At 32.7% G+C, this 22,290-nt stretch overlaps 1 protein-coding gene across 1 annotated transcript; it reads left to right on the forward strand.

Moving 5' to 3' along the window:
• Nucleotides 1-332: 332 nt before the first annotated feature.
• On the forward strand, nucleotides 333-6,865 carry LOC127731962 (baculoviral IAP repeat-containing protein 3-like). Its single transcript, XM_052240898.1, has 4 exons — nucleotides 333-1,201; nucleotides 1,912-2,104; nucleotides 3,888-4,055; nucleotides 5,057-6,865. The coding sequence occupies exons 1-4, from the start codon at nucleotides 365-367 to the stop codon at nucleotides 5,251-5,253; spliced, it is 1,395 nt and encodes a 464-aa protein (XP_052096858.1). The 5' UTR covers nucleotides 333-364; the 3' UTR covers nucleotides 5,254-6,865.
• The last annotated feature ends 15,425 nt before the right edge of the window (nucleotides 6,866-22,290 follow it).

The following is a 22,290-nucleotide window of genomic DNA, read 5'->3' on the forward strand; positions in this document are numbered from 1 at the left end:
AATAAAGAAAGACTTAAGCGAGATGACTCGTTAAGTTTATGTTCGTCAGAAGAACAATGCCTTTCAGAGGGTATATCAGAATGCAAATTATTATTCAAAACAAATTTGAACATACCAGATAATTTTGATAGTGTTGGAATAGTGGAACATAAGGAAAATAGAAAAGCGGCTTATCTAAAACTTGGAAATGTGACGACCGACGATGAAAGTTTTATCCGAATGCATGATCCAGAAAGTATACATTTACAAGGAAAAAAATATGATACGAAAATGGTTAATGCAGAAGGAATACAAAGAAAAGAGTTAGGAGATTTATTGAGACTCCGTGTATCATACACATTATCTTTATCCTTTATCAAGATCCATGTCAAATGAAATGATGAGATTTTCCTCTTTAAGTACATTCCCACGGCAAATAGATATCAGCATGACACGTTTAGCAAAAGCTGGTTTTTTCTACACTGGAAAGGGCTGTGCAACAAAATGTTATTCGTGTGGTACAACTTACGACCAATGGAAATCGGGAGATGATCCTACAGCAATTCACAAAAGCATATCACCATCTTGTACACTGGTGAACAGTTTTGGTTGTGAAATACCTCAGTATGCGGGTAATAGTTATTTAGTAAGTACACCTTCATATGATGCGACTACATCTATGAACGTCGGTGTTAATGATAAAAAACTTGAACAAAGTGAAAGTACAACATCTTCATCAAGAGATGCATACACTGGTCACCAGATCACGACAGATAATGCAACAAGTGTTCCAATTTCTCAGGCTCCAACCGAAAATGCGGCTAGAAATATCCCAACCAGTGACATAACAGGAGAAACTGGTGACGATAGTAAAAATAATTCAAGGACGAATGAATGTCAACACGATTATGCATCGCTTGGTATTAACATTGACAAGGTAAAGTATCCAGATTATGCTTCCCTTCAAGTTCGAATTAGCTCATATCAAGGATGGCCATCGTATCTTGACCAAACACCACGTGAGATGGCTGTGGCTGGTTTCTTTTTTGCAGGTCACCATGATTATACGCGGTGTTTCTTCTGTGGAGGTGGACTTCGAAACTGGGAGCTTGGTGACGATCCTTGGGTTGAGCATGCACGTTGGTTTCCACAATGCTCTTTTTTGAAACAAAACAAAGGCGATGTATTTGTTTATGACATTCAGAGACGGAAACAACAATTGGTAATTATTAATAAGTATATTTATCGACTAGCATTGCATAAAATAAAGTGAATAACAAAACAAGGAAATTTGGGAAAATAGTATAAAAAATACAGAACGTCAAGATAAAATATAAAAAGAGAAGTCCATGAAAACTGACAAAATCAAACGGAAGGAGTGGAAACCACGATTGTCATATTCCGGACTCGGTACAGACATCTTCCGTCGAAAAATAGCGTGTTAAACCTGGTTTGATAGCTATCTAAACCTCCAGATACAAATACTTAGAAAGGAATTCTTAAGTTTAATAACAACAGACAATACCCTGCCAAAATATAAGAAAGAACACGTCACATTGAAAACTAAAGACGGAACTAAACACAACACCGAAAACCAAGCTAAAGTCAGGTGTTCTGGATGGGTAAGCAGTGTCTGCTCCACGAGAAAAACAAGTTATTTTTTGTGAGAGCTTAACGTAAATAGATCTATGTACACAATACGTATGATTTGAATGCAATAATATATGTGATGAACGCTAATTAATGCAGAAATGATGTTTTAGTTCTCTTTTTTTTTTTGCTTTCTGTTTTAGTTCTCTTTTTTTTTTGCTTTCTATTGCTTTGTTTTTATGAATGGACCAGACAGCTTTTAAAAAACAGCGCATCTTAAGAATGTCTTTTCATTTAAATATTCATGTTTTTATTTATTTTATTTGAAATGTTTTATTCAAGGAAATCACTACTAAGGAGAACAACCTACAGTCACCTTCAGATGAAGCTAGCGGTGGTAGGAGGACACAGACTGCGACTGACATTTATACAAATCCATTACTAGATAGTGTTGCTGTTAAAAGTGTTTGTGAAATGGGATATTCTAAAGAACAAGTTGTAAAACCATTACAGATACTCAAGGACTCGGGACAAGGTACACAGTGTTTCTAGCATAGAATCATATATCTGGTTGATTTTGATACCTATTTAACCATTAATCGTATAGTATTATTAGATGGGTGTTTTCGTACTGATCCTGTATAATATCCAAATACAGTTAGATAAGGTCGAAGTTAGTTGTATTGGCTCGACGCGTAGCAGAGAGCCAATACAGCTGATTGAGATCTAATATGGCTGTGTGATAATCACTTTCGACCATTAAATCTATTCCGATGTTTTATATACTATCCGAAGCACAGTCATAGTAAACGTTCTAACTAAGCATTTCTTTTTTGTTGTGTATTTGGTATTCTATTTCAACATGTTCAACCGGATGTGAGACTACCAACAAAATTAGTATTATTGGTGGAACAAGAACCCGGAGCACCTGTGTTCACCCCCGGTTTTTGTGTGATGCTTGCTTCTTAATCGTCCTTTTTGTATCATTATGTTGATTGTTGGTGGTTTATCTGTTCTTTTTTTTTCTTTGGGATGGGTGTTATCCGTCTTTCTTCGACGTATGGTGTTTATTGTCCCTTTGTGTCTGCCTTTGATATTTTAGATAAACGTTCAACTTAATGAAATACATGTATATATATATATATTATATCATTTCATTTCCTCGATTTTTATTGAAGTTGATATTGCATGGGGCCTAAGTTTTTGTATTTCACTTAGAGTGATCCCCATAGCATGAGCTTGTGAGTTATACCCCTGCTCATGGCACCGGTGCGTCTGACTCCCAATTAAATTGACGAGGATAGACAGTTTTCCTGACGTAGGCCTCTTATTCTCTCCGGGTACTTCTAGTTCCTCTCAACCAGTACAATATATAGCAAAATTTGGTATAATTTGCTAATTTGCATAGCGGCCATATTGCCTTATCATGTCGACAGTCATTACAATATGATTACACATGTCCGCCCAATACCCCCCCCCCCCCACCACCCCCCCCCCCCCCCTTCCGAAAAAAAAAATGTGCAAATATGCATAAAGCGAATCAACAATATATATTTATATAGGTGAATTGTACATGTTTTTGCCTTCTGTTCGTTAACAAATGTAAATTATCTACTTTGAAACTTTCGGCCTTTTCAGGTTCAAAATCGAAAGTGTAAGCGTAATACAAATGCTATGTAGAATAACGAAAAATCGTAAAAAACCAAGATTCAAAATAGAAATAAAGTTACAAGAATAGTCCGTATATAGAGAAAAACCTTGCAAGTTGAATTTAAAATTCAAATAACTTTTATCTTGCCTGTTCTCTTAAGTTTTTGGCCAAACTCTTAAAAATATTGATGGTTTCGTAAATGGTCGAATTTTAAGCAATTTCCTTAGAATTACACAACATTTTTTTTAATATCAACCAAAAGTTTTCAAAGACACGTAAGTTTTAGATTGAAGATGGAAAAAGACTGAAATATCAGTAAATTTTATAAAATTTATACTTTTAATCTACAAGGAAGTAATATAATCAATAGGTACAAGTAAAGGTAACAGTAGTATACCGCTGTTCGAAACTCATCAATCGATAGAGATAAAACAAATCCGGTTTACAAACTAAAACTGAGGGAAACGCATCAAATATAAGAGGAGAACAACGACACAAAATAACACAACATTAAAATGTAACACACACAGAAACGAACTATAATATAACAATGGCCAAGGTTCGTGATGCAAATCATATGAAATAGCCACGAGATGAAATGGGCATTAAACATTAACACTCATCAATCAATCGTGCAATTGCTTTTACTTTCTTGTATTTTTTTCAGAATTAACCGCTTATAATATCCTGAAAATTTTACTTGATGGTGAGGATGCAATCAGATTTGATACTTTTACATCTTCCCAAGGCACTGAGAGTGTAGCAACGCCTAGTTCTTTAAAAGAAACAATTACTGACATTTCTTCAACGTCAAGTACCCCAACCGTACTAGATGGTGAGTTATTTAACGCCATCATTAAGTAAATAAAAATAAAACAGTTTCAAACTTTGTACCTACATTGACAAACAAAAGTAATAAATAATGTTTATGAATAAATAAAGGCAACAGTAGTATAACGCTGTTCAAAAGTCATAAATCGATTGACAGAAAACAAACTAAAACCGAGGGAAACACATCAACTATAAGAGGAAAACAACGGAACAACAGAAACACTGAAGTGCAACAAAAACAAAAGCAAACATACAAAGAAACGGACTATTTGATATCAACTGCCATATTCCTGACTTTGTACAGGTCATTTCAAGAAAAAAATGATGGGTAGAACCTGGTTTTATGGCTAGCTAAACCTCCCGCTTATATGGCAATGTAAAAAAATATCGCTAAAATGACAACACTACTTGACATGAATGCAGTACAAACAAACGCAAGAACACTCAGCACAGAGAAACGCATAAATAAATAATATAATAGTACATTTCAACATGTAAACCACAGAATAACAACGGACATCTCCCCTTAACAACAGCACAGCATACCATAAACAGTGACGTATTGTTGTGACGTATGAAAGTCATGTACTTCAATGCATTTGATACACCTTAAAAGAAGGCCAAACATGATAATTAATACAATCATTCGTATGGACGTTACTAATATAATTGTATATGACACTTCAAATTGAACCTAAAACGGAAATGAAATAAAAACTGTCTTGCCTTTGAAGATGTTTCCCATTTTGCTTTATATTCTTGTACGAGGAATGAATAATCAATAAAAAATTAATATAATGGCTAATATAAGGTTGATAAGCTCTTCAGTTTTGGATTTTCAAATTGTTTGGCCTCGAAAATCACTGAATAGACTTTTATTAACGAAATGCGCATCTGGTGCAGCAAAATTGACCACAATAGTTGAAAACATATATTTTCCTTGATAAACTTAAAATTCATGAACAAATGTCTCAACTGTGCATATGATTTTTTTTCATTTTTCAGAAGCAGAAAAAATATTAGAAGAAAACCGACAGTTAAGAGAACAAAGATTATGTAAAGTGTGTCTAGATTTAGACGCTTCAATCGCCTTTCTACCATGTGGACATATAGTGTGTTGTAAAGACTGCGCACCTGCTATCAGAAATTGTCCGATTTGTCGCAAATACATAAAAGGAACTGTTAAAACATATCTTGCATAGAAATAAAATACATTAATCAATAGTAATGTCCTCAGTTTCAGTTGAACATGCTGAACAGGAAGTCAAAACAATGTAGATGAGCACTTATGATATTGACACAATTTGAGCAACAGTTATTTCCCTTTTGTCGCCATGTGGGAGTTCTATGTACACAGATTCCTTCATAAATAAGTCAAATTCGACTTGTTATACTGACTGCTAGACTTTGGAAAAAGTTTTTTTCTGAATATTTTTAATTATTTTCAGCCTTGTTTGATTCATCACTTGGAACTAGTAAGGATCTATACACCTTATCGCTATTTATTCCATTCAGGATAATTCTGAAATTACACAACTCTTTCAAACCAATTGAAGCTATCTGGAGCCCTGTTTAAGAAAGGGGAGGCGAAATATACCAGAAGGACTTTCAAACTCATAAGTCGAAAATAAACTGACAACGCCATGGGTAAAAAAGAAACAAGATCAACAGATAACAATAGTACACAAAACACAACATAGAAAACGAAAGACTGACCAATTTATACAGTGTATAAAATTTTTCAAAGAGTTATGTTTAAAACATAGTAAACACTTCAAACAAAGCGTTTTTCTTACTTTAATCTGTGTTTAAAAAATTGGATCATAAACTATACAAATTACAAAATGATGACTTTCTACACGTTTTCCTCACCCAGCTCATTATCGATGAGCTTTGTTTTTTGCGACACTTGACCAAAACAGGAAGTTGTCTAAGTAACTGTTTCCGTATTGAACTAAATGGCGATAAGGTGTATTATCATGGTTAGTTGTTTCACATGTTTCAATTTGGTTTGTAAAAATAAAAAAAATCAATAATGTATCCCTTAAATATGGCGGTCAAGGGGAATAACTCAAACTAAAATTTCGTCACATCGAAACCTATCTACTTTCGGGATGGCCTTTATTGGGAACACTACCAGAGGATTCATTGATTGTCGCTAGCTTAACGTCCAGTGGCAAATACTTCATGCATATTTAGGACGAGATAACATTTACAATTAATACAATAGATAGATTATGCATGGTAGAACGACCAGAATGAAAGCGGTAAATTTTGACTGCTTAAAAAATGTTTTCCTGTGTGGGTTGCAGACATTTTCAGCAGTCTACCGATGGACCGCCGAATGTTTGAAAAGACAAATATAGAAAATTTAGATCATAAGACGCGAGGTGAGAAAATAATAAAGCCAAATTCATGCTGAGGTGATTTTTGTCTGAGGAATTTAACAGAAAAACCAAATTTTTAATTGGTCAACGACGCCTGAGGAATAAAACGTCAATACTTAGTTGATGTGAGATATTAAACACAAAATGAAACCAGGAATGTTCTTGAAGCTAGACAATAAAAAATTAGAATCAATAGAGACCGGAACAATCTTAACAACAATAGTGCAAAAAACAACCAAAATGTTATTTTATGACAAATAGGAACTGAAATAACTGGAACTTTTGCATGAAAGTTTTGTCAGTTCAGTTATCTTTGATTGGCAGTATGTTACAGATGTCTCTTTATAAATATCTTTATATGTACAATGAAAGCGCAAACGTCTACTTCTGTAAAACTCTTTAGTAATATCAGTAATGGAAACAGCTAGCATTTTTCTGTCAATATTTTGTTCTTGCCATGGTATTTGGTTTGGTACGAGGTTATATTTTGTAATAGATATAAACATGATAAATAAACACAAACAGACACTACAGAAGTAGAAAAATTATATGTGGAAGAAAGACAAAAGACCATGAACTACAATTGACATGCAAAGTGTTTGCAAAACAAAATTCCTGTTATAATTTCGATTTTAGTACTTTTTCATGATTTTGCAGTAGACATGACGTAATCGATATAGCAAGTTTCGTGGGAAGAACTAGTTTTGAATTGTTCTTTGCATTAGATATGAAATTATATTTTAGTTAAATTAGTTGATTACGCACGTGACGATGTTAACATAACAGATCACACAGTCTAATTCTTCCGGATTTATTCATTCGACAGAGTCATATGCTAACGAATTTCATCCTTGTTTACAACATTGTATTTCAAACGTTCAAAAAGGATGGTAAATAAATATTCACAAACAGGGAAAAAACTAGCTATTTGCTCATCCAATGTTTACTTAACTGGTTTTCAGTATGAACAGAACTTAACTTTGATAAAGATAGTTGCTTCTCATGTTTTCAATCCCCCCTATCTGCATATCTATATGCTAACCATTACTCTTCATCAGAGTGGGAATGGAATATCTAACATGACCCTTAAGGTGGTATAGGTATATTCCGTCATCTTGAAATGTAAAATAGCAGAACACAATAGGAATAGGGATAGAATTTTGAATATGTCATCAAATTTCGATGCAGGTATATGAGACTTACTAATGCAAATTTTCATTTAAATGAACAAATAAATGAAATCTTAGGTTATTATCACTCATATTTTTGCAAAGGAAGACAATCATACCGTTCACGTTAACGATAAGGTTAGTCTTACTATTAGGAAGGAGAAGGCATGGTAATACCACTTTTTGACACCTTGAATTCGAAAATCAAAAGTGATATAAATCTTCCAAATAACATCTTTCAAATGTTCATTTAACATCAAAAATCAGTATGGCAGTATTTTACTCCAACTAATATATTCGCTTCAAACGTTTATTTTGCGGAAACTGTTAAACCTGTCGAACTAGCCTCATTTTCAGATCGTCATTAATATTTAGATATGAGTCAAGGATTTACCCAAACAGAGGTTTTGCTACAAAATGCATTTTATAAAGATGTTAACCGTGTGTAAAATTTCTATCTGAGTAAATCCTTGGCTCATATATATTTTCTTCAAAACTATTTGTAAAATGACCATTTTTGGTCAACAATGTCTATTTTAACACGTTCATGGCGTCAAAGTGACATCACAAGTGACGTTTCTGAACTTAAGAGTCCAGTTTATGTTATACACCTGATCATTTATAAATACAATTGACATAATTTTGAAAGTCTTGAATAATTTTACTATTTTTGCCATTGCAGGGGACAAATAAAACCCGTATGCAACCTCCATCTTTCTAAAAAAAATATTGAGGAGATGATACCAAGAGGGTTTTCAAAACCCTTCAATTTGTAAAACAATCTAAACAAAACTAAATCTCAACACTTGCTCATTTTTGAAAGTTCATGTTATACGTATAATTCAAAATACCCCCCTTTTTTTCTAAAAAATTACTGCAGTCCTGCATTTTTGTCGCATGTACCATCTATTACAATAAGATAATAGCTCCCATGCACAAAATAAAAAAATATAAACAGTTGATTTCATTACAGAGCAACAAGTTGAAAAAGAGCTTCACGTTCTGGTATTGTTTTTATATTGATATTTTTATAGACAAAATTATGCATAAATTGATGTTTACCTTATCGTAAGTGTTGACTTTTATTTCGATCAAACTTAACAAAACAATGACCTTTTGCTTGCACCGGATCTTCCGTGTGCGTTAATTTCAATCTCGTGTTTATTGATAACAGTTTTTAACACTCTCGTGATTATGGATAACAGTGTTTTAAAAAGCGAAAAACGAACAAAATCCCCAAAAGACTTTCTGCGTCCGGCATCCAGTCGTTATTCAGTGCGTACATCGTCCACGTGTTCCTTTGGCACATAACGTCTGATATTATATATACTTCCTTCATAGATATAAAGTAATCAAAATTTATTTAGGCGATATTTTCGTAATGTAGTAAAATACTAATAACCCCTATAGAATGAAATCTTTTGTTTAAAATCACCTTAGATGATCACGAATTCTGTATCACTTTACGTCATTTCGTATATGATTTGATCAAATAAATAACATCCTTCATTAAGTACATTAAGGTCAGAAGTACTTAATGTTTTCAAAATTATGTAGTCGAACTAATTTCCCCTGTACTTGTTTCTCTCAAAGGATCAAACACAAAAAGATGTTTCTATATAATCAAAGAGGTTTTGGGTTACATGTTGCAGTTGTGAAAGTATTTTGATACATCAAGAAAAAATAATTGATAACTAGTTTAGAAATAAGCAATAAATGTTTGAACCAAAAAGTACAAACAATGGACTGTACAATGAGTTAAAGTAAATATCGAAAGATTTCTGAAAACCCTATTCACCGTTTTAGAATGGTGAATCTCATTGCTTGTATCCCAAAAGGGAAATAACGTCACGCCATTGGTTGAATTTTAGTTGTTTTGGATGCGGGTTTGCGAATCAAAAAGTGTAAGCGTACGCATTTGCAAATATTATCCAGGTTGCATGATTCTGAAACGGCATTTTAACTATCTATACTATAAGAACTTTAACAATATAGTACAAATCTGTGTACATGTATAGATAAAAAAATAGAAGATGTGGTATAATTTCCGATGAGACAACACAGGAGACCAAATGAACAGACATTAACAACTAAAGGTCACTGTACGGCCTTCAACAATGAGTAAAACCAATGCCACATAGTCAGTTTTTAGTAGAAAGTAAAATCACAAAAATTCTGAACTCCGAGGAAAATTCAAAAAGGAAAGTCCCCAATCAAATGGCAAAATCAAAAGTTCAAACACATCAAACGAATGGACAACAACTGTCATATTCCTGACTTGGTACAGGCATTTTCCTGGTGGATTGAACCTGGTTTTATAGCTAGCTAAACCTCTCACTTGTATGACAGTCGCATCAAATTCCATTATATTGACAACGATGCGTGAAAAACGCCGTTTCAGAATCATGCAACCTGGGTAATATTTGCAAATGCGTACGCTTACACTTTTTGATTCGCAATTTAGAAGTAATAAAACTGAATTATAATCTTTAGGGGCGTTTTCAATACTTGAAAGTAGCAGTTATGTAAAAGTAAAGATGTAACATATTACCTAGTATGACCATGTCAACTTATCATCGATTTGTTCACACGAGGGTACACTAGTGAAGACAATACTGACTACTAGAGTAAAAAGACTTCGTGTCCAATCTTCAGTTTTCTTGTTTTCGTTTTGTTGACCATGTGTGTCTTTTCATCCTTTTAATTTGGCAATGGTGTTGTCTGATTTTCTTCGACTGTTTTTTATTGAACCCTTGGTATCTTCTGTCCAAGCCTATGGTATAACTAAATGGAGATCTGTGGTATACATCAATGAGACAGCAACCCAACGTCGGTAATCATGGACAGTTGGAAAGTTCAGAAAGTAAATGTTCTAGCTTCGGCAGTTGGTAAGAAACTCGTTTCTAAATTTAAGTTAAGCAAATACCAAACGTTTTGAAACTCAACTGACGACAGCTTGGACGATCTTAAATTGTTTATTTTTATTTCTGGACCAAATATAACTAGGTGTGAATGATAGTCACGAAGATACAACTGTTAACTTTAGTTCTTTGTATATATAACGTATCATCGTTACCGGTATTATAAAGTAATTTGATAGTCACATCATTTCTTTTTTGATAGAAAAATAGGACTTAAATCGTTAACAACTTAATTCAAATATTATCCTTTGAAGCTTGAAGATAATGCATCCTTGTACGTCATTTCATTCATAAGATAGGTTGTGTAGTATTTCATTCATAAAACATCCCAAAAAATCGATACTATTATTAAACAGTATAGAGGGTGTATCGTCAAATGAGTTTGTAATTCAAATGGAGTTGATTTGACTACTAACCAATTGAATTTTGGAGTTTGTCAGAAGTTATAGCCCTGAATTGTTTGAAAAATTCAGAATCATGTGTATTTTGTTTTTAAATTTACTAACAATTAGTTTTTGCGGGGAAAAAGAAGATTTGTTTAGACATAAACAAAAAGGGTAAGTAGAAATATGTGGGAAAACCCTAAACGCAATTAAAGATATCGAATTTGCAAAAGACCCTCCCCCCCCCCCCCCCCAAAAAAAAAAACAAAAAAAAAACACAAACAACAAATCTGATGAGAATGAAACAATATAATCGATACGTATGCGGATTTTTCCTTACTGTATGCATGATCTTTAACATAAACCCAATATTTCCGTTCGTAGTGAAATCCCTTAGCTATAGATAACCATTTGGAAAATAAAAATAACCTATCATTATGCTCGAAGATACTGTAGCCAAGCTCAAAGTACTTAAACTGGTTGATATGAAATCATGCCATTCTTACACTTTGATTTCGGTAGATGTGTTTTGTAGAAGATGTCATACAACAACGTCATAAAAAGCAATGAAAGGAACAATATTGTGCCTATTTTTCAGAATAAAAAGTACAGCTTTTTTTTAATTTAACAACCGCTATTTATCATGACTTGATGCTTATATTTCTTTTGCCGATTCATATCCCATCTATATTGTTATTAATCCACCGCTTTTACCATCATCCTTATCAAATACAATCATCATAGATACCATGCTTAAAATTGTATACGTCAGTAGCGTGTTCCGTTCACAACAGACTCATCAGTGACGTTCGAATCAAATAGGTAAAATAAGCCAAATAGAGTGCGAAGTTAAAGAGCATCGAGGTCTCATAATTTTGAATCAATCCTAATCCTATCTTATTTTTGGGAAATATTTTTACAAATTCAAATGTGACGTCACTTTGTGTGTTTTTTTAGAATTTCAAATGTGACGTCACTTTGTGCGTTGAGGCTTTGGCTAACTCGGCTGTGTATTTTTATGTTTTGGATTAAGTTGTTTTATGTAATGTATCCGTTTTTATTCTGTAGTTAGTCCCCACTTCGGTTTTATCATGTATATCTATTATATAGTCATTTTATAAAATTTACTGTTTGCAAAATTATAAATTATTCTAAATAATAAGGATGTTCTTGTCAGGCAGAAAACCCTGGCCGTGTTGGGCGCAACTTTTTGGAAGTTTTGGTCCTCGGTGCTCTTCAGCTTTGTACTTGTTTTGGCTTTCAAACTTTTTTCATCTGAGCGTCACTGGTTGGTCTTATGATGACGAGACGCACGTCTGGCGTATTGAATTTTAAGCCTAGTACCTTTTGTTAGCTATTATTCGTGTGTTTCTTTGTCCTAATTGTTCTCCCATTTATTTGTATTGTGGTCCTGTCATGTGATGTTGTCGTTTTGGTGTTGTGTTAGACATTGCCATAAAAGCGGGAGGTTTGGCATGCCACAAAACCAGGTTCAACCCACCATTGTTTTCTTAAATGTCCTGTACCAAGTCAGGAAAATGGCCATTGTTATATTATAGTTCGTTTCTGTGTGTGTTACATTTTAATGTTGTGTTTTTGTTGTGTCGTTGTTCTCCTCTTATATTTGATGCGTTTCCCTCAGTTTTAGTTTGTAACCCGGATTTGTTTTTATCTCTATCGATTTATGAGTTTCGAACAGCGGTATACTACTGTTGCCTTTATTTTTCAAATACAGCCTACGGTAACCCAGTGTAGAAATCCTTAGTGTCTCGAAAAATTCTAAGTTTTGTAAACAGTTTATCAATTATGACCATATCAATAATGATTTTCATCGCAAGCTTATTAACTTCTGATTTTGTTACCGGCGTTTACCGAATCGTGACATTGATAAACAATCAACACAGGTCACGTAGAGCACGTGACAAATAAGTGAATTTATAGAGTCATGATATATATTTTTTATCTTTTCAATAGTTCCTATTGTTTAAATTCTTTCATTACGGTTTTTTCCTCTGACTTGCGCTGTGCGTTGATCGAAGTTCTATCGAGAGGTCACTGCATATTGGAAAATATAAGCGAATTAGTGTACGGGAAGACACTAATTCAATAGCAGTACATTTATGAAGATTTTGATAATATAAAGTATTTTTTTACAAGGAAGTTCACGTACACTTGTTTTATAGTAATATATTATAGTATATAAACCATATTCAACTTTTTTTTTATAAATTTTGAAGTCTCATACGACTTAAAAGACATTGTCACTACACAAACGGGGAGTTTCGATTGTTTTAAATTTCAAACCACGATACATGTCAAACTAAGAGGGCTAGATACACCAGCAGTTGTACGTAAAATGAGAAATAGTAATTCCGAAAATGGCAGAATGAAAAAATTGACCTAATTCACGGTAGGTATTGTGTCCGGCGAGGATCGTGGTTTTTCGAGTGATTCGGTCCGTTTTTTTTCGAGTGTAGTACGGGCTGTTTCGAGTGAAAAAAACATGCGATAAGGTCAATTATCTGCTAATTCGTAACTATAATAGTTTTTTTCATGACTACCCAACTTATTTTGATTACTATACATATTTGATCAACAAAGAAGCACAATTTCCTTGTATCTTACAAATAAAATGAGTGTTTATTATTATCCGGGCTTTTTCGAGAGCAACTATGAAATCGTCCGGGTTTTTTAACAAATGGTCCGGGTTTTTTTTAAAGAAAATTTTGATAAAAAAGGTATTCTTGATTTGAAAAATGACTTTTTCTAGTTTATAACTTAAATCAAGTGAAGGACATTATCATATCTTCCCAACAAATCACAAAACCATATTACTACGGTGATCAAAATTAACCTTTTTCAATCTAATTCTGTTCGGAAAACGTTCTACTACAACTTTCCAGTATTAAATTAGAAATTATTGGATCCTTTATAAAAAAGTCTTTTGAACATAGTGCAGGGGACTCATAATCTTTTCAACTTCATTTCATGGTTCTTTTGTTGGCACAGGTAATAATATTTTTCGTGGTGAACCCCAGAGTTTTTATACGGAACGTATTATCATGAGTGGTATTATGGTATACCGTTGTCCGTCCGTCGTCAGCAAGTCGGAAAATAACTCACAAACGCTGTAACCAATTTACATGAAACTTCGGAGAATTGTTTATATCTATTGAGGTATCCTCCCGGATTTTATAAATTTAAAATTTTACGTTCCGAGTTATCGGATTTTATTTAACAAACTAGAGGCTCTAAAGAGCCTGCGTTGCTCACCTTGGTCTATGTGCTACAGTGCATATTAAACAAAGGACACTCTTCAACATTGAAGACAAAAATAGAATTCATGACAAAATTCTCTGTTTTGGTGATGGTGACTTGCTTGTAATTCTTACTTTACTGAACATTATTGCTGTTTACAGTTATCTCTATCTATAATGAACTTGGTCCAGTAGATTCAGAGGAAATGATTTTTGTAAAAGTTACCGAACGAGGAAGATGGACAGTGAGGAACGCCAAGTGATGGGATAATCTCACCTGACACTTTTTGGCCAGATCAGCTAAAAAGGGTCGATTTTACAGTTTTCAGACAATATTTTCTAAATGCTTTAAGAAGTTTTCACGAAACGTTGGTGACTGATTTACATAGATTAAGGTAACCTCCCTTTAGTTTTTCGTTAATTTTTTATATGACGTCGAGAAATTATTTATAGGTTTCATAACAAGTGAGAACGGATATCGCTTGATATCAAGTCTAGTTATTTAGTTTCAATATAATACGGCGAGTTCATGCTATTTGAATTGAATAAAGGTATCGCATTCTCACAAGTGGTTAAACCTATTTGTCTTAATATGGTCAATACTCTCATTGTGTTGAATCAAAAATTACGTGAATCCTTGGTGTAGTATTTTTCACATGAAATATACATCGTCGTAACCTTTGAAGGTCATCAATGACCTAACGAATAGCCAATGAGATGCCGTAATATCATCTTATGATTTTGGATAAGCAAATCAAATTAACGCAAATTTTCGTATCACTTTTTCGTATCACTCTCTGTGCAGTGTGATACGAGAAATGTCTATTCATGCAAGATATACAGGATATAGATAATAAGCCACAACCATAAGAGAATGAACTTTATTAATTGAAAACGCTACGGGCGTATCATGCGCTCATGGCGCGACAGTTTATCAAAAACGCAGTAAGAAACCTACTGGAAGAAGAATCAGAAAAAAGCTATGTAATAAGAATTATTCTAACGAAAGAAGTCTGCTCCCTGCCTCCACAAAATAAACCATAAAAAACAAAAACAAAAATTATACACACACTAAATCCGACCAGTTTTTATTCCCATTTACAATAAAATTTGAATTAAATTTCATAATTATATAGACTGTTAACAATCAAAAGAATAGTTCATCAGCTTAACACACTATATGGACGTACGTCTCAATCCAAATTGTCTATGATTACATTAGATTGTTGGCATCATGAATATATAATAAACATGTAATTTATAAGACATGACAAACAACAATATATACAAATGAACGATACCTGTTTATAAAGTTTAATCGTAGTACACCATTATCAAACTGATGAATGCATTGGTTTCGTGCCTTAAAAAGTACATTATTTGAACTCTTTTTTATTGTATTTGAACGTAAATACGCCGCCATTTAACATTAAGCTGTAGGAAATTTGTATAATCACTCGATAAAACACCGACGCACTCGAAAAAACCCGGACTGTTCTCGAAAAAACCCGAACACATAGAAATAAATTGAGTCTCAAAATGTCGTTTTCAATGCAATAACAAGAATTTTTGTAAAGTGTCTGTATATCTAAGGATATAAGGATTCTATGTATGCATTTCCATCGACATTTGCATTGGTAAGTGCATACAATTGGCTTTATTCTGTTTTTTGGAATAAAAGCATTGTAAGGATAAATTCAACTTTTTTAACAAAAAATAACATCGGATTGATCATTTATTTGATCTTAAATACTGACACACTTTGTATATCCTTGTATGTTAAACTCAAGAGTCTATATCACGTCTTGTCAGAAAGGAAGTCTTTTTGGTTACATTTTTTATCATAATCACTCGAAAAAAAGTGGTCACACTCGAAAAAGCCCGATAAAATCACTCGAAAAACCACGATCCTGGCCGGACACTATACCTAGCGTGAAATTCATTTTTCTAAAGCTGTGGGCTTCAGATATTCAGCACATCTCCTCGTTGGTGAGCAGGGGACTAAGCCTTACATAAGGGGTCCTTGTAAATAGATAAATAAATAGATATAGAAGTATATTTATACTTTTCACTACATGTGTTTACCAAAATTTACCTGTAAAATGATTGCGCGAAAATGTAACAAATACCAGCGTAAACATAATGATTTTTTTCGCGCAAAATAAAGGGTAATGCGCGCAAATGTAACACACCGAGTTTAATATCATAAAATACTAAAACACAAGATATTTTTCTATGGGCTATTTTCTCATTTATTTTAAAATCTCTACATGCTGATAAAAGATAATATTAATGTAAATTCAAGTTGATGTACTTCCATTAAATAAAGGCAACAGTAGTATACCGCTGTTCATTAAAACCATATTTAGGTTCGTGACAAGAAATAAAACGGATGAATATGACTGTGACATAAAAATAGCTATGACATTTCATTAAAACAAAATATATGTACTGTTATACTTAATGATAATCATGACGTTTCATATATCTAAATATCAAATGAATAGAGAATTTTGACGCAGTACGGTTACATGGTTACATGTAAATAAGGTCACAACATTGACAAGTTAATATAACTTCAAGTTAATGATCGTGAAGGACCATTAAAAATCATATTTTGGTTCATGACAAGAAATCAAACGGAAGAATATAACTGTGATATAAAAAGGGCATAACATTTCATTTAAAAAAATATATGTACTGCAGTTCTACCTAATGACATTGATTATCATTACTTTTCATATCTAAACATCATAAGTATACATACAGAATTTTGACCTAGTATGGTTACATGTAAATAAGGTCACGGCATTGAAAACTTATTTGAAGTATTTATTATCATTATTGGGGTTGCGTACCGAGGTTTGGGTATATAATATGTCTCGCTGTTATATAATTACAATGTCTTAGATATACTCATTCAAAAATCCTACTATTCATTGTTTTTTATGAATGAGATAGGCGTGTTTTGTTCCTGGTTGTGACGTAATCAAGGCTGTAGTATTTTTGAGTGTTCCGAATGATAGGACGAGTATAATATTTGAAGTCTTAACATGATATAAAAAAACGAGATCTGTGATATTTGTCCTTAGGCAGCTTTCCAACAAAAAATAAAAATGAAATGAGCTCGGACTCACATGAACGTTTAACGGGGATTAAACTAGTTTTTCTAAACATCAATTTCTTTAAGAGATATAACGAAAATGGCAGAGCCAAAACACAGAAGTCCTTATGTGACATACATCTACACCAAGAGCGCATGCTACGCTCGTCTTGTGCATATTGAAACTACTGCGAGAATAGAATGGTATGTTTAAAAGAGATACAAAAGATACAAAAGGAACGTTCAAGCTCATAAGTAAAAAATAAAGGCCATGGCAAAATCGAAAAATCGAAAATGACCAACAACAGTATTAAAAACACAACATAGAAACTAACGAATGAGCAACCCAAAACCTATCAATCAGTCGGGGTGATCTTATGTGCTCCGGAAGGGTAAGCCGATCCTGTTACACATCAGATGGTATCTAATCAGAAGTAAATAAAATGGCTCTATAGAACACTTGCAGGAGTATATCGTTAAATATTACTGATAAAATCTCTTATTGGCTTAATATAGACAAACGTGAAAATTTTCAAAATCAAAAGCGATCTTCTATAGAAATGAGAAGATGTGGTATGATTGCTAATAAGACAACTATCAACCCAAGTTCAAATGAAGTGGATGTAAGCAATTATGGACAAAGGCTTTGAAAATCCCAACACCAGTGGTAAATATCGTTAAATTGCGTTTAACATGTTTAATCTAACTCTGGAATGACAAAATTGGAAAATTTTTAATATCAAAATTTATCTCACTGTCATCATTCCCATCAATTGTGTAAAGTTTTCAGTAATTCCTCGCCATTATACTTAAGTTAAAAAAAAGTAAATAGACATGAGGTATCGACGATTCATCTTTTGTAGTGGGGCATCGTTTTTTCCCGGAATAAATAAAACTTTTCGACTTTATTAAGATAAAGATTTTTCCCAATAACACACAGGAACAATTACACATTTTCGTAACTCAATGTTGAATTTATTTTTTCCTCAGTTTTCAACAGAAATAGGCAATTTTTTCACTTCCTTTCGGAAAAGTTTTTTTTCATGCAATATATAATTAAACAATTTAATTTAAAAACCCATGACCTCTAACCTTTCTTGTGTAAATTGTGTTAAAAGTGCATATTTTTTTATAGTGAATTGTTACAGTGAATGTAAAGTGTTACCAATCTCAAATGAAGATCTGGATTACAGAATAGAGATGGACAAAACTTTAGAGTAAAAAAGGGGCGTTAAAGTTAAAAGAAAAGAGACAAAATTAGGCCTAAAATAAAGAAGAGAAAAATAAGTAGGTCACGAAATGGTTTGTTCCATTTCATAATGCAACTTTTTGACCTTAAAAATCATTATGAAGTATTGAACTAAATTACAAAATGCTGTACGTTTTAGATAAATATAGACTTTATTTTATTCGTATTGTACTTGAATGCGTTTTCCGTACACAGATAACGGGTAGTGTATATTGATGTTGGAGTAAGGCATTTATGTTGACTTACTCTTGTGTCTACGATACCCATTAAAACTGGTCAAAATGTCCCACTTTTTCAACCAGGAATATTATCATAACTATTGCTATATACATGTAAGAATATGTCACAGGCACTTGTCACCGTTTTTTTTTTTACCTTAATAAGGTATATAAGTGATTTTTTTTTTTCAGAAACAAGTGCCTGTGTGATGTGTCAAGAACAAACTTAAGGTTACTGAAAGGAAACGGTAAAAATTTACCCAAGAAGAAATGGGCAATTGTCCCCAACAATTTTTTTAGTTTTATTTATTTGGTTATTTAATTTCGATACAGTATAAATACCAGATGAAACCATCGAAATAAGATTTATAGAATTTGTTTGGAAAATTATAAATTCCAAGAAACGATTGACATGTGTAGTGCCGAACCTTTGATTATAAATGTAAAGCTGATTTTAAAAGTTCTCTCCGTCAATCCAGGTTTAACCCCTGAAATAGAAACATACTGGAAAATCCTACAACAAAGTCTTTGTACGACCAACCAGTTTTTTAAAATAATTACATTTATGAATCTTTTGTGGCGTAAATCGCATTTCAAAACTGATAATATAGGTTAAGAAATAATTCTATCAATGAAAAAAACCCCATAATTTTACTATCAGTCACTTCTGGTTTTATTTGGTTGATGCACACATACTATATAACACTAACTACGGAAACCGGTAGCCTGCGTGTTTCTAGAACTTATGTTCATCAGGTACCACACATTTTGATAGTCAAATAAGAAGATCTTGCTCAATAATCAATAGTTTTATGTGTAATATTTGTGGACCAAATAAAACCAGTCGTGACTGACAGTCATGTAAATACATTTGTACACTTGAACTTTTAAGTTTAGTTCTTTGTATATATCTATTCATCGTTACTGGTTTATATAAAAATGAATTGTCATATATATATTTGTTTAAAGAAAAAGACGATAATTATGAAGGATCTAGTACAAAATCGAGTTAAATATATCTTATATAAATGTTTAATTATACATGCACGTGTTCATTGACGTCAGTTCATTCATAAAATAGGTTGCTTTATGTTTCATTCATAAAACAAACAAAAAAATCGAAATTATTATTCATCTATGATGCCTCGTGGAATGGAGTTGATGTTTTAACGGAGAACCACTTACCACATGCAGGTGATGTTTGTTTTTTTTATCATTTACGCGTTAAACGTTCAATAGTTATCGCCCTTGATTGTTTAAAATATTCCAAATTATATGGTTTTCGTGAAGATGACTTTTTGCTTTTAAGTGAATATAACTTGATGTTGTTAAATCGGTAAAACAGATATTACGGACAAAAAGATAAGAAAAATTAAATTTCATCATGACCTGACATTGACCTCAAATTGAAGGTCTTGAATTACTGATCATCTTTCCAGTTTATAGAAGGTTGATATCTGTTACCTTTAAAAATATATACATATGTTACTATAGTTTTAAGAATTATGTTAATGTAACTTTTGAACAGACGGTCGGACATTTTTGAGCTTAATGTATACAATGTAGAGCTCGTCGAGAGGAACATTTTTTACACAGTATGTATGCAGCAAACTCTTATCGTTTCCTTAATATGCAAGCTTGAAATTGCAGCGTAATTTTTTTTTGCACTCGGTGACCTTTGACCTTGGGTGTAAATTGAAGGTCACATGAACTTAAGATTATTGGTGTAGGTCCCAAGTCTCTACGACTTTCGGTTCTCGAAATACAATTTTTCAAAAATTGTGTATATTTTTTCAAGAGAAATGACTCCTTATAAGGGTCAATAACAAAATTATTTTATATGTTCATTAACATTTCCATCTGTTCCTAAACATGTTGGCGTTTTTAATTGATTCTATTCCTAATACTTTTTGAAAAAAATGCAAAGGAAAGAAATTGCTTCAAAGGGATATAACTCGCATAGGGGATGATGAAATCCTATGCAGCCGCATATGGAAGTACATCATAATGAGATCTACATATAGTACAAATAAGGTCATGAAATCTTTAAAAACAACGTGAGGGGGCCATGTCGAAAAAATCCAATAAAAGGGAGATAACTTCTACAGGGGATGATAAAATCCTTTACAGGTTCATGTTATAATACTTCATGATGAGGTCTATCGATGGTCCATATTTGGTCTTGATAACTTCAACAGAAACGAGGGGTGAGCATTCCCAAAAAAATGTTGGAAGACAAAAAAGAAAAAAAAAAAAAAAAAAAAAGAAAAAAAAAAAACATTAGAAAAACAATAAGGTCTTTCCTAACGGAGTGGAAAGACCTTAACAAACACAAGTAACACAATATATACAGTATTACAGAGGGTGTGGATGGGGATTTACAGAATAAGAGAATAATGGCCAAAAAATTTAAAGAATAGAAAAAATAGACCAAAAAACTAAAGAATAGAGAATAATGAGTTGCTAAAATATAAGAGAAAAGAGAATAATAGACAAAAAGTAGAAAGAATAGAGAAAAATGGCATGAAAAATTAAAGAATACACAAATGAAGGACCCCATCCAGACCCTCATTAAAGACTGGTTACTGAAAGCAAGCTTGATATGTCACAAAACTAGCTAGTCCGAGGACAGTTATCGTCCTTAGATTTTCATTGTCCCTAGTGTGGACAAATATAGTCCCTAGTGTGGACAGTGTATAACTTGCAAATTTTTTTCATACACCTTCCAAATTTATTTCTTTATATTTTATGCATGAAATATTAAGTAAGGGGATGAAATTACATGTTAAAACATTTGGGTGCTGAATCTTTATGTTAAGTAGTGATTTGGTCCAGTTAAAAAAGGTCAAAAACTAGTCTGTCTGAAGCTGTAAAACTGAATTTTAGACCCCCTTAACATAGAATTGTCAATTTGTAGTTAGAGCTGGTAGACTTTTCTATAATTTTGATATTATTTGTCCCAATAGTAGTACACTACACTGTAAAAATCTTTTTTGAGATAGAGCAGGTGCGATTTTTTTAATTTGACTTTATTGTCTAAAAGTAATGCACTACGAAATAACTGTGTTCTCGGGCCAGCTGCTCACTACTTCTATACAGACATGAAAATATGGATATTTTTTTATTGAAATTTGCTGTCATAAATCGTAGAAAACTTTTTATATTAAGGATAGTAAATTCCCCTTGCATAGCTCTGATTTTATTGTCCGTGTTTGCCATATATCTGAGACCGTTTCGGTTAGATCAGCTCTTCAAAGTTTTTATTACGCGTTAGTTTTTGAATCATTTTGTCTCTGAGCATCACTGAAAATGGTGATACTATATCGATGTTTTAACATCCAGTGGCTATATTACATGCATATCAGAAAGAGAACAGATGATTGCGATACTAAATATAATATGAAACCGGCTTTGTAACTGGTCTACATATTGAATTCTAAAAAAAAAAATCATAAGAAGTGATCACGAGAAATCACGTAAGCGCTTAAGGAATACATTTAACTTTAATGTGAATTTTGAAAAGTGAAACGTATTCATATTCCTAATTTTACT

The sequence above is a fragment of the Mytilus californianus genome, unplaced genomic scaffold (assembly GCF_021869535.1).
Source record: "Mytilus californianus isolate M0D057914Y unplaced genomic scaffold, xbMytCali1.0.p SCAF_21, whole genome shotgun sequence".
Lineage (NCBI taxonomy): Eukaryota > Metazoa > Mollusca > Bivalvia > Mytilida > Mytilidae > Mytilus > Mytilus californianus.